This window comes from Aspergillus alliaceus, assembly GCF_009176365.1.
Source record: "Aspergillus alliaceus strain CBS 536.65 unplaced genomic scaffold BDW43scaffold_13, whole genome shotgun sequence".
Classification (NCBI taxonomy): Eukaryota; Fungi; Ascomycota; class Eurotiomycetes; order Eurotiales; family Aspergillaceae; genus Aspergillus; species Aspergillus alliaceus.
Window position 1 is genome coordinate 259427 of NW_022474696.1, and position 10948 is coordinate 270374.

Below are 10948 nucleotides of genomic sequence, written 5' to 3' on the forward strand. Positions count from 1 at the left end.
GAAAACTTGAGATTTGATTTCCCATCATGAGATAGCTATGAATGAATACCTATTTATTTAGAACATGCCATGACAAACCCGATTCCATCCCCATTCTCTCGACCGTAGTGCTATACTTCGTTCCAAACCAAAACTTCTCTTCTTCTTCTAGAACCCCCACGTTCCTATTCCAATCTAAACCTCCACCCGGAACTCCTCCGGCGTATCCCCCTGCGTCCTCCAATGCGCCCTCTTAACCGCCTCCACGGTCTCCAGCCTCTCCGCAATCCCCCGAATAGTAGGAAACGCGCCCAAGTCCACGCCCGATCTCTCCGCCCCCCACACAGCAGGCAGCAAACACACATCGGCCATCGTAATCGCATCCCCCACGCTATACTTCCCCGCCGTCTTCACAACAATAGCCTCATACGCCCGGAACCCATCCTCAATCAACTCCTTCGACCACGACTCCCGATTGAACCCGAACGGCGCAACCCGCTTCAGAATCTTCAGGTTGGTCACAGGCTGCACATCGCAGGCGATTATCTGGGATAAGGTGCGGACGAGGGCGCGGGTCTCCGGGTTGGAGGGGGGCGGGAGGAGGGCGTGGGTGGGGGAGGGGATGGTTTCTTCGAGGTATTCGAGGGCGGCGAGGGATTGGGTGATCGTTACTGTTGAGGTGGAGGTTTGGATGACCAGGGTTGGGACGGTGGCGGAGGGGTTGAGGGCGGTGTTGCTTGGGGAGGTTTGTTCGCCTTTTAAGAGGTTGACGGGGATGGACGTGTAGGGGATTGATTTTAGATGGAGGGCGATGCGGAGGCGGGCGGCGGAGGAGGAGCGGAAGTAGGTGTGGAGGGTTATTTTGGGGGTTTGGGTGGTAGTCATTTCGGTTGCTGTTGCTGGGTTTCAGGGTTGTGTGTGTTTGTATGGAGAGTTGTATGTGGACTTGTAGTAGGCGTAGTACTGTATTCGTGGTATATTATAGATGGTTTAGGAGAGGGGGTACGGTGGAGGAGTGTGCGAGTACAAGGGTAAGGAAGGTTCTACGGTTCTACTTCACGGTAATTTAATAATGTTTGTGAACCATGCATGGATGTTACATGTTAACTAAGACTATTCCGTTAATTCTTTCAGCTCTGCATTATATCTGGACGGTTTGTTTATATCTTTCTGGTTGATGGTGTAGGCGGAATGGTTCCGTCGTGGTGAATATCCGACTCTGAGCGCATGAGTTTCCGCTCTTTTCCGAGGTCGCGTCTCAATGTACGATTTGCGTGGTAAACTACAGTAGTACTAATAAACTGCCGGGACTACCTACTGTGGGGTTGTGCTTGGACGGGCATCTAGACTTGCCTTCTTCCTATGAGGTGTTTCCGTATGGTTGCCATTGTTGGATGACATCATAGACTGCCACCAAGGTCAAACGAATGGTCCGTATTAATTAATAAATAACATAGATATAGACATGTAGAAATGCTTGATCTTGTTTTACTTCTCGATAAAGGTGGTCATGTCAGGACTCCTACAGGGTTTCTGGTGCTAGGGCTAGAACATATACATGTGACTTAAAACCACTTAGACCATATACTTGCCTCAATAAAACCATTTGCATCATAACATCAGATTACTTGACACTACTGAACAATGAACCAGGTGTTGATGTGTCATGGGAGGTAACGAAACATACATTTATGTGCGTGTGACATTATAGTTCCAAGGATTTCACTACTGAAAGGAATAAACCTCAGGCAGGGGCGGGTATTTCCACCTACCTCGGCAACCTACGGCTATTTTTCAACCATCCCTTCTTTCCAACATCCGCAATATCTGAGAGGTAAAAAAAAAAAAAAAGGGCGAAAAAAATCAAAGAAAGCCGGTCCACACCTCTAGCCCCTGCATCTGGCCCATTATTCCCCTCTGACCATAATTAATCACGACTATGTGATTGGTTGATTTGCCATGCTGTGAGGATGGAAATCAGGAGACAGTCCCGCAACGGACATGCTTCAGACCGGACGTACCAGCGTACCTACAAGGCATGTCTTGCCTGCCGGCAACGAAAGGCGAAATGTGAACTAGGAACTGGCCCGGATGGCCATTCACTAGGGCCGCCGTGCTCCAAATGTAGAAGGGAACAAAGAGAATGTGTTTTCAGTGAGAAGAAGGCATGGGAGAGACAGAAGAAACGAGGTGAATCATATGTCCTCCTTCTACTTTTCTCTGCCTGTGGAAGGTAGACCGCCAACTAACATCGACTAAGGGCATTCGGAAGATGGTGCGCCATCGCCGGTCAGCGCGCGTCCGAGACTGTCCAGTAATCCCGGGATCAGTAGGGACGAGTCACACCACACTTCAAGTCACGGTCCGAGTCCACTCAGCTATGCAGAGCAAGACCGGGACAACGATGATAGTACACTCCAACCGTCCCCAGCGGACAGTAGTCAGAGGCGGCGTCAATCCACGTCTACTTTGGCAAATTCCATGATGCGCACTGTAGTGTCTAGTGGAAATGATGCTCTCAATATCCTCTTCGAGGCTGCTGCGGCCCATAGTAAAGAACATGGCAATGGCCTAAGCGAATCCAGTACGCCGTCCCGCAATGCGCGAAGCTCGACAGGCCGCCCGAACAACTACGAGAACTCATTGAACCATTCCATCGTCCCTCCGGAGGTCTTGGCCAAAGCAGCGCAGCCCGTAGAAATATCCCAGGCGTCTAAAGAAGTCCTCAGTGTCTGGGGAGCATGTCGCTTTGTTCGGATGGGATGGTTCACTGCGAGAGAGGCTGTTACATTCATCGATCTGTTCGTGTACTAGTTGACCTAGAATTAAGACACTGAAGCTGACTTGCTAGATCAGTTTTTTCAAGAATATGTCGCACCTGTCTCCAATCTTAACTGATTTCTATGCAGACCATAATAACCACCGCTGGCTTGTTTCGCATGATCCAGTCTTATGTTGTACTATCTTAATGATATCCTCTCGCTATCATCTGTTGCCTGGTGCCGGTGGTGGATCGAGGAACTTTTTCATCCACCATCGACTCTGGCAGCATTGCCAGCAACTGGTCATGCGACTTATATTTGGACAGGAGAAATCTTCGCAATCGAAAGTCCGCAGTATAGGGACAATTGAGGCTCTCATGGTAATGTCGGAATGGCACCCTCGATCTCTCCATTTTCCTCCAGAGAGTGATGGCTGGGATTTCGACCTCACATCGGTTCCCCCGGAACCCCAAAGGTCAGAAGATACATCAACCACGAATCGATGGCTCGAGGATATGATTGAGCCTGCAAGACGATCGGACCAGATGTCTTGGATGCTGCTGGGCTCAGCTTTGTCACTTGCCCATGAACTGGGGATCTTCGAGATCGACGATAAAAAATTGGACTATACTTCTGGTTATGAAGGGTTCATTTCCAGTAACCAAATCAAACTCCGCAGGCAGCGGGTGCAGCGGTTGCTATATGTATACATCAACCAGCTCGCATGGCGAATAGGTTGCGTCTCCCTTATGCCCCAAAGCTTGAACCATGCTATTCTAGGACGACGGACATCAAAAGAACTGTTCCAACCTGGCGATGAATGGTTAATTTTCATGGATTCTTGGATGGATCTTACCAAGTTGGCAAAATCGGTCACTGATATGTTCTTCCCAACTGTCTCCTTTGCCAGGCAGCAACTGCATAGTGGGCGGTATATTGAATTACTCGATCATTTTCGACCAATACTTGACAAGTGGAAGGACGAACATCTCCAAATACGATGTAGGTTGCAACTCTTTCCTTGACCATAGAGTGTTACGACCAGCTCTACTATTGGGGCCTTCAGTCAGGAATGTAACTAACATAGTATGCAGCACTCAATAAGCAATTCTTTGATATCCTCTTTATCGAGTATCATTTCGTTCGAGTTTACACACACTCCGTGGGGATGCAAGCAGTCGTAGAACGGGTGCTCGCGGATAGCGATCCTCAAGCGGACGAGGTCCGGGCGTTGAACATTGACCCAATAGACTATGAGTACATACAGGAAGTCATCGACGGGTGCTGTCAGATATTACAAAAGGTGATACAGATGGCTGAGGATGGAGTTTTACGATTTTGTCCTGTCCGGATATTCCTCCGTATCACCAGCTCGTCTATCTTTCTCATGAAGGCTCTCAGTTTGGGTACCCGCCAGTCGACGCTGCGAGAATCTCTAGATATCCTCGAGCGAAGTATACAAGCATTGAGGTCGAATGCCCTGGACGACATTCATTTGAGTACTCGCTATGCTGCGCTGCTAGAAATGCACGTAGCACGCTTGCGGCGGAACTTACTGGCATCTTCAAAAACCGTGAAGAACAGCCAGGGAACCGCATCACGACCTTCCATGGGTGTTCCCTCAAGCACCGGTCACGGCAACAATACTCCCATGATGGATGTTCCGATGCCACAGAATATTTCTGAGATGGGGTTCATTCCATCACTCAATGATGTCGCAGCCGATGATTGGCTTTCGCTGCCATTCGATCCGTCGATGGCCCCGTTTGGCATCAGTAGCGCAGGACAATTTCCTGCATACGAAGGAGGAGCTTTGAACTTTATCTGGAATTTGCCGTCTTGAGATCATTTCTAAATAGAATACTCGCCACATGACGTGGGAGCGTCTGTGCGTACATATAGATGTAAACATTTTTCCGCTTGAGTTTTGTGGAAGATTTTATTCAACCATGGGCTATTCTCGAGTCAGTCCAATAATCGAACAAAGAGAACAAGGTTTTCATATTCCAATCTGTTTGCCACATATGCAGTAAGAATATTCGAGGCTACGGGAAAAGTCGTAGTTTCTTTTCACGCACGGCAAGAAAAGTTTGCTTTGATACGAACGGGAACCGGGGGCGTTATCTGCACGTGACCCCATTCCCCCATCCGAAGTCACGTTTTCGGGACGAAAAAAACGCCATCTAAAAAGATTGCTGCGATCCGGCATCTTCTCCATCGCCGACCTCATTGTCCCCACACAAGACAGTCTTCTTCCCCAGGTTGACCGTCGGAAGACGATACACAAGGTCGCTGTACAATTGTCGATACGTACAAACTCACCCCGCCTCTTCCCTCGTACGACCTATCAGCAACCGCTCGATTCATTGTTACGACAAGTCATCTCGCGGGACCTGCGTAGCCTGTCAAGACAACAGCTACTCAAAATCACGGACATTTTGCTTGCTTAATTTTACCTAGCTGTTCCTTCAACTCTCTTCACATTCGTCATGGATCACTCCAGAGATCCCTGCCCCTGGGTTGCCCTGAGCGATTTCGGCGGTGCTTTTTGTATGGGTGTATGTACTCGATCTGACGTTCAATCGCGGTTGCTCCCGGGGTAACGGGGCTAACGGAATGATATCTATAGGCAATTGGTGGTGCAGTCTGGCACGGTATCAAGGGATTCAGAAACAGCCCCTACGGAGAGCGTCGGATAGGAGCCATCACAGCCATCAAGGCTCGTGCGCCCGTCCTCGGTGGTAACTTCGGTGTGTGGGGTGGTTTGTTCTCGACATACGACTGTGCGATCAAGGGAATTAGAAAGAAGGAGGATCCTTACAATGCCAGTACGTCACTGCTCTACTTTTTAATACAGTTTGTTGAGCAAGTCCAGGCGCCTTTGGTGTCTGTCATGAAGAGCTTCTGCTAATCGATTTTCCTTATTGCAGTCATTGCTGGTTTCTTCACAGGTGGATCTTTGGCCGTCCGTGGTGGTGTCAAGGCTGCTCGAAACTCCGCCATCATGTGCGCTGTTTTCCTGGCTGTCATTGAGGGTGTTGGCATTGGTTTCCAGAGAATGATGGCAGACAACACAAAACTAGAGGTGAGTACTGTCAATGTTATCCATTGAAGGCCAATTTGGTCGCGGATTATCCTTATTCTTGCGTGGACTTGAGCTAATCTGGTGCACACAGCTCCCTCCTGCTCCCCCATCTGGCGACAAGGCCGTTGCATAAATACACCCAACTACGATCCTCCCCGAATCCGATCCATATGCTACATTATTACGTGTCTCTCTTCTCAGGTGTTGGGTGTGGTCTTCATTATGGGGGCATACTATAGAGGTTGCTATTCCTATTGTGCTTCTATCCCTGCTCATTAATCCGTTGTATTGTTTTAGCCTTGTTTGTTGGAGTGCGCAGCATTGCATCCGAATGTTCCTACGTTGACGGAGGGAAAAGAGTCTTTACTGCCGGTCTTGGACTGGAATTTCTTGTATATTAACTTCCTGATAAATGGTATAATGTGATATCACTACTTCTCCATATTGCGACAATTTACCCAAGCCCCCGATGATCCCTTTTGAGTTATACGCAGTGTGATAGAGGAAAGGGATACATCGGACTAATGGACACGCTTATCTCCCGCCTGGCTATCAACGGATAAGCCAACATGCACCGGGAGTATATAAATAACCCCAGAAGTACCCCAAGATGAGCTATTCTCCAACCCCATCCCAAAGCACAGTTGCTAGTTACCCAGTTCCTCACCACTACAGTACTAAGAACAAGACCCTCCCAAACGCAAAGCAACATAAAAACCAACCCAAACCTTAGCCCAAATCTAGTCCACCCAACATATAAAAAGAAAAAAGAAAAAGAAGCCACCCGCTCTCTCCACCCTCTTCCCCGCGATTCAACTCCAACGACATACAACTAAACAACCCCCCCCGGCGCCCCGATACCAAAACCAAAATCAAGCTCAACACCCAAAATGACCCCCGATACAACCAAAAATTCCCCTCTTTTCAAACCAACCCTAATCCTCCACGGCGGCGCCGGCAACCTCCATAAATCCACCCTCCCACCGCCCCTCTACAAAGCCTACGAAGCCTCCCTCCTCGCCTACCTCCGCGAAACCCACTCCCTCCTCCAATCCGGCTCCACAGCCCTAGACGCCGCAACCCACGCCGTTACCCTAATGGAAGACGACCCCCTCTTCAACTGCGCTCGCGGCAGCGTCTTCACGTCGGCCGGCACCATCGAGATGGAAGCCTCCGTAATGGTCTCTTCCCTCCTGCCCCCCTCCTCCTCTTGCTCCTCCCAAGAACCCATCAAACGAGGCGCAGGCGTAATGGGCCTAACCAATATCCGACACCCGATCCTAGCCGCCAAGGAATCGTTGCTTAGGACTGGGGACGGGAATGATGGGGGGAGCATGCATTCGCAGCTTGTCGGGTCGTTTGTGGAATCTAAGGCTCAGGAGTGGGGTTTGGAGGTTATGCCTGATGAGTGGTTTTGGACGAGGAGGCGGTGGGAGGAGCATCGGCGGGGGTTGGAGGGGAAAGTCGAGCCGGTGAGTTTTAGTCAGGGGACTGTTGGGTGTGTTTGTCTTGATAAGTGGGGTGGGATCGCTGTTGCGACTAGTACCGGGGGAATGACGAATAAGTGGCCTGGACGGATTGGGGATACGCCGACTTTGGGGGGTGGGTTTTGGGCGGAGGGGTGGGACTGTGAGAGCTCTCTTTCTGGGGTTGAGGGTGAGGGTGATGGGGGGAAGGGGAGTGGGTTGTTGGATGCGTTTGTGGGGGGTTGTTTGGGGTTTTTGGGGGGTAGGAGTGGGAGGGGGAAGTATATGCCTTTGGGGACGGAGGTGCCGGTAGGGGTTCCTGGGCTGGGGGAGAAGATGGCCATTGTGGGTCCTAGTTCGGGGCGGGTGAAGAAGAGGGTTGTTGCGGTTTCTGGGACGGGGAATGGGGATTCGTTTCTGCGGGTTGCGGCGGCTAGGACGGCGTGTGCTATGGTTCGGTTTTCGTCTTCGACGAAAACGCTGGCGGATGCTGTGGCTGCCGTTGCTGGGCCCGGGGGTGAATTGCAGCGTTCGGCGGGAGGGCGCTGGGGGGTTACTGGGGAAGGAGAGGGGGGTATTATTGGGATTGAGGCGGAGGTGGAGGTGGATGAGAATACTGGGCTGCCTGTGTTTGGGGAGGAGTTGGGGCGCGGAAAAGTGGTGTTTGGTTTCAATTGTGGAGGGATGTGGAGGGCGTGGGTGGAGGAGGATGGCTCTGGGAATGATATAGAGAATGTGATGGTTTTTAGAGAACCATATTAGATCAACATGTAGTAGATTAGACTTTTATGTGAGGTTTGTGCTCGATACAGTCAATTTTAGGGCTGAAAAGACGAGCAGAGAAGAATACATGAGATGATATCAACAACCGCCAATATGAACGGACAACCCTCATAGTGAGGTGATATGGCTTAAAACCCCGACCAAATAATCGATCGGCTAACTATTAATGTACACGAAACAAGTCAAAGAAGGATCGCTTCTTCACCACCCCTCGACGCGAGTAAACTTAGCAAGCACACCATCTTTGGGGCAGACGGTTGCTTGCTGTCGCACTTCGAGTTTCTTGTTGGGGTTCTGCAATTCCATCCGATACTTACCCACAGTGACCGCTACCATGCAGGCCAGCTCTGCTTTGGCGAAACCCTGGCCAATGCAGCTTCGTGGCCCGTGGAGGAATGTCAGGTTGGCATAATTGCAATTGGCACCGCCGTTGTTGGATCGGCCAGGGGCTAACCAACGTTCTGGGTTGAATTTGTCGGCATCTGGACCCCACATCTCTTTGCTTTTATTGATGACCTCTGGGGCAATTAGAAATAAAGTGCCCTTTGGGATGGGTTCTCCAATGATGGTCGTGTCTCGGCTAGCAATGCGGATAGTGGCAGGCACGGAGGGGTGAAAGCGAAGGACTTCATTACAAACGGCGTTGAGGTATGGGAGGTTATCAATATCGGCCGCAGCGGGTGGCTCGGGGTTCTCTGAGGAGATGGACGGGAGATTCGCATGAATCTCTTCACGCAGTCGGGCCTGGACCTCGGGATTCTTGCACAGGGCGTACACGCACCACTGCAAGGCAGTTGACGTTGTTTCATGTCCTGCTCCCAGGAAGGTCATCATCTGGTCTACCAGCTCCTCCTCGGTGAATTTCCCGCTCCGCAGGGCAACCGAGACAATGTCTATGTCCTCCTCCGAGGTGGAGGTTCCGCTTTCCCATTTCGCTCTCTTCTGTCGAATCATCTGCCGCGCCACCGCGCGAATGGTGTCAGAGCTTTTTTGGACACTCCTGTTCCTCTCAAACGGCAGTTCATGAACAAAGGCAGGTTTGCCCATGAGCAGTGCCAAAAGAAAGGCAATCTTCATGTACAATGGCATTTCACTCATCAGGTTTTGGTACGTTCTCGCGAGGGTGTTATCAGGATCACGAAGCGACTGGAAGTCATGGTCCATGCCTGCAACGCCGATGATGTCGAGCGCCGCCCTGCTGGCGTAGGAGCCCATGCGGAGGACGTTATCCGTGGGATCCGCCTTTTTCTGCAGGTCTTGGTCCATTATGTTCACCATCTCGATACTTTTTGACCAAAATACTGGGTACAGCTCTTTGACATGACGATACGCGAACGCAGGAAGGAGATTCTTTTTGTGCTTCTATCGGAAAATTAGTCACAAATGGGGAAGTTGGTTGGCCTGCATTCGAACCTTATGGTCGTCTCCTTCCACGAGGAGCAAGCCATGTTCCCCGGCTAGGCGTTTGAGGCTCGCCCTTATGAAGTCGGGTTTCGGGAACTCGTACGCCTTGGCGACGAGGATCTCACTTAAGGCTTTAGGGCCTACCGGGAGGATGCGTTCTAGATTGATTGAGACATAATAGCGGATCATTCCGTCATTTGGCACGCTCTCGAGCCATTTATGCATATCCTCGTAAGGAGCCTCCAGAAACACCGTGTTGGAGTTTCCGGTGAGCCACGATCGACCCTAATCCATCGCCCATTAGAAAACTTCATAGTTACCGGCGACAGTCACTGGTCCGGAAGACTTACTGCAGGCGATGGGATTTTCTTAATAGGGGTGAAAAATTCAGGATACAACACCGTATTATAGAATACTTTGAGCAAAGATGCCAAGATGGATAAAAGGAGGAAGTTGCCGACGGTAGATTTGGCGATTGCATATCCTGCAATCGCGATGTAGACCGTCGCCCATGGAAGTCCGATCATTTGGAACAGCCTTGAGTAAAATCAGAATGCAGGAGGGTTATTATTGATAGTAAAGGCAGGACCATGCGCGGCTATACTAGGCAGTCATGGATCTTTAAATAGCTTTGTCCGAGCAATAGGATCTGACCGTTTAGGGGGCGATGCTAGTCGCCTATTCAGCCGGGTTATCACGATGTCTTTGTTCGCGACAGACGATCTGCATTCTCCAACCACTGGTCGGTGCGGTTGGCTTAAGAGTTAGACGACAATGACAGTCGACCTTGCGGTCTCCACCAAGGCGCCGGACTAAAACAATCGGGTTTCAAAGCAGTGAGATACGTTGCGGACCTATTTGACCTCAGGTCTGGTGGGACAATCTCGGCCATCGTCACTCGTTTTGATTCCAGGGTCATTGCGGCTCCTTACTTGTAACCTCACTGCTCAAATGTGAGGCGTCTCTTTGAATATTTCGTCCTGGTTGGTTGGAAGTCCGTAAATTGATTGGGAAAACGTGCAATGCCATTGGTTCCTCAGGCAGAGTTCATCTTATCTAAGAGCCGCGGTGGACCAATGAGGATTCGTTAAGATCCACTCTCTCAATGGAAAAATCCATTGAGGAAGTTCAAATATATGGGTTACGGGGATTTTCAGTATTGGATGGATACAAAATAAAGAACTCAACAATCTCCAGTTCCCGTTAGGCTTCACTGCTGTTGCACATCCAAAGCGCAGATAATCGATAGGATCGCAAGTTTCACCAACAACTTCTACGTGGCAACATTCAATAATACTAACTACCTCTGCCAATAGGTATTAGGTACCAGTAGTTGTACCAACTGAGGGTGTAGTACAATGTACGGCACCCCCCCAAAAAATACACCCTTTGTATTCCAATGTAACGTGAAAGGAACAATGGGCTAAATGTCCAATGAACTTTCGGAGCATTTCCCACTGTACTCCTAA

General features: G+C 50.1%; 5 protein-coding genes across 5 annotated transcripts; 3 read left to right on the plus strand and 2 right to left on the minus strand.

Annotated features, from left to right (window-relative positions):
* Position 1: 1 nt before the first annotated feature.
* maiA (maleylacetoacetate isomerase MaiA) lies at positions 2 to 1079 on the minus strand. The gene has a single exon (XM_032041387.1). It carries the CDS (start codon positions 862 to 864, stop codon positions 175 to 177), a length of 690 nt encoding a protein of 229 aa, XP_031901976.1. The 5' UTR covers positions 865 to 1079; the 3' UTR covers positions 2 to 174.
* A 736-nt stretch (positions 1080 to 1815) lies between these two features.
* Positions 1816 to 4842, plus strand: BDW43DRAFT_271106 (putative C6 transcription factor). Its single transcript, XM_032041388.1, has 4 exons — positions 1816 to 2169; positions 2240 to 2780; positions 2836 to 3743; positions 3836 to 4842. The coding sequence occupies exons 1-4, from the start codon at positions 1950 to 1952 to the stop codon at positions 4582 to 4584; spliced, it is 2418 nt and encodes an 805-aa protein (XP_031901977.1). The 5' UTR covers positions 1816 to 1949; the 3' UTR covers positions 4585 to 4842.
* On the plus strand, positions 4843 to 6276 carry BDW43DRAFT_271115 (protein transporter TIM17). Its single transcript, XM_032041389.1, has 4 exons — positions 4843 to 5299; positions 5371 to 5569; positions 5672 to 5826; positions 5918 to 6276. Exons 1-4 carry the CDS (start codon positions 5231 to 5233, stop codon positions 5957 to 5959), a joined length of 465 nt encoding a protein of 154 aa, XP_031901978.1. The 5' UTR covers positions 4843 to 5230; the 3' UTR covers positions 5960 to 6276.
* A 440-nt stretch (positions 6277 to 6716) lies between these two features.
* On the plus strand, positions 6717 to 8054 carry BDW43DRAFT_309516 (isoaspartyl peptidase/L-asparaginase; the record flags this gene model as incomplete). The annotated part of the gene is made up of 1 exon (XM_032046714.1): positions 6717 to 8054. The coding sequence occupies one exon, from the start codon at positions 6717 to 6719 to the stop codon at positions 8052 to 8054; it is 1338 nt and encodes a 445-aa protein (XP_031901979.1).
* Positions 8055 to 8165: 111 nt separating this feature from the next.
* Positions 8166 to 10268, minus strand: BDW43DRAFT_41083 (cytochrome P450). The gene is made up of 3 exons (XM_032050020.1): positions 9830 to 10268; positions 9489 to 9764; positions 8166 to 9437 (listed from the first exon to the last, which is right to left on the minus strand). The coding sequence occupies exons 1-3, from the start codon at positions 10004 to 10006 to the stop codon at positions 8277 to 8279; spliced, it is 1614 nt and encodes a 537-aa protein (XP_031901980.1). The 5' UTR covers positions 10007 to 10268; the 3' UTR covers positions 8166 to 8276.
* Positions 10269 to 10948: the final 680 nt, after the last annotated feature.

Bases quoted from the DNA above. Each gene is read 5' to 3' on its own strand.
- BDW43DRAFT_271115 (XM_032041389.1), top strand. From the start codon at position 5,231: ATGGATCACTCCAGAGATCCCTGCCCCTGGGTTGCCCTGAGCGATTTC. The intron at 5,570-5,671 runs GTACGTCACTGC...TCCTTATTGCAG, and splicing joins GGAGGATCCTTACAATGCCA to TCATTGCTGGTTTCTTCACA. The intron at 5,827-5,917 runs GTGAGTACTGTC...TGGTGCACACAG, and splicing joins CAGACAACACAAAACTAGAG to CTCCCTCCTGCTCCCCCATC.
- maiA (XM_032041387.1), bottom strand. From the start codon at position 864: ATGACTACCACCCAAACCCCCAAAATAACCCTCCACACCTACTTCCGC.
- BDW43DRAFT_271106 (XM_032041388.1), top strand. From the start codon at position 1,950: ATGGAAATCAGGAGACAGTCCCGCAACGGACATGCTTCAGACCGGACG. The intron at 2,781-2,835 runs GTTCGTGTACTA...TTGCTAGATCAG, and splicing joins GCTGTTACATTCATCGATCT to TTTTTTCAAGAATATGTCGC. The intron at 3,744-3,835 runs GTAGGTTGCAAC...CATAGTATGCAG, and splicing joins CGAACATCTCCAAATACGAT to CACTCAATAAGCAATTCTTT.
- BDW43DRAFT_41083 (XM_032050020.1), bottom strand. From the start codon at position 10,006: ATGATCGGACTTCCATGGGCGACGGTCTACATCGCGATTGCAGGATAT. The intron at 9,765-9,829 runs GTAAGTCTTCCG...GCGATGGATTAG, and splicing joins AGAAAATCCCATCGCCTGCA to GGTCGATCGTGGCTCACCGG. The intron at 9,438-9,488 runs GTTCGAATGCAG...ATTTTCCGATAG, and splicing joins TGGAAGGAGACGACCATAAG to AAGCACAAAAAGAATCTCCT.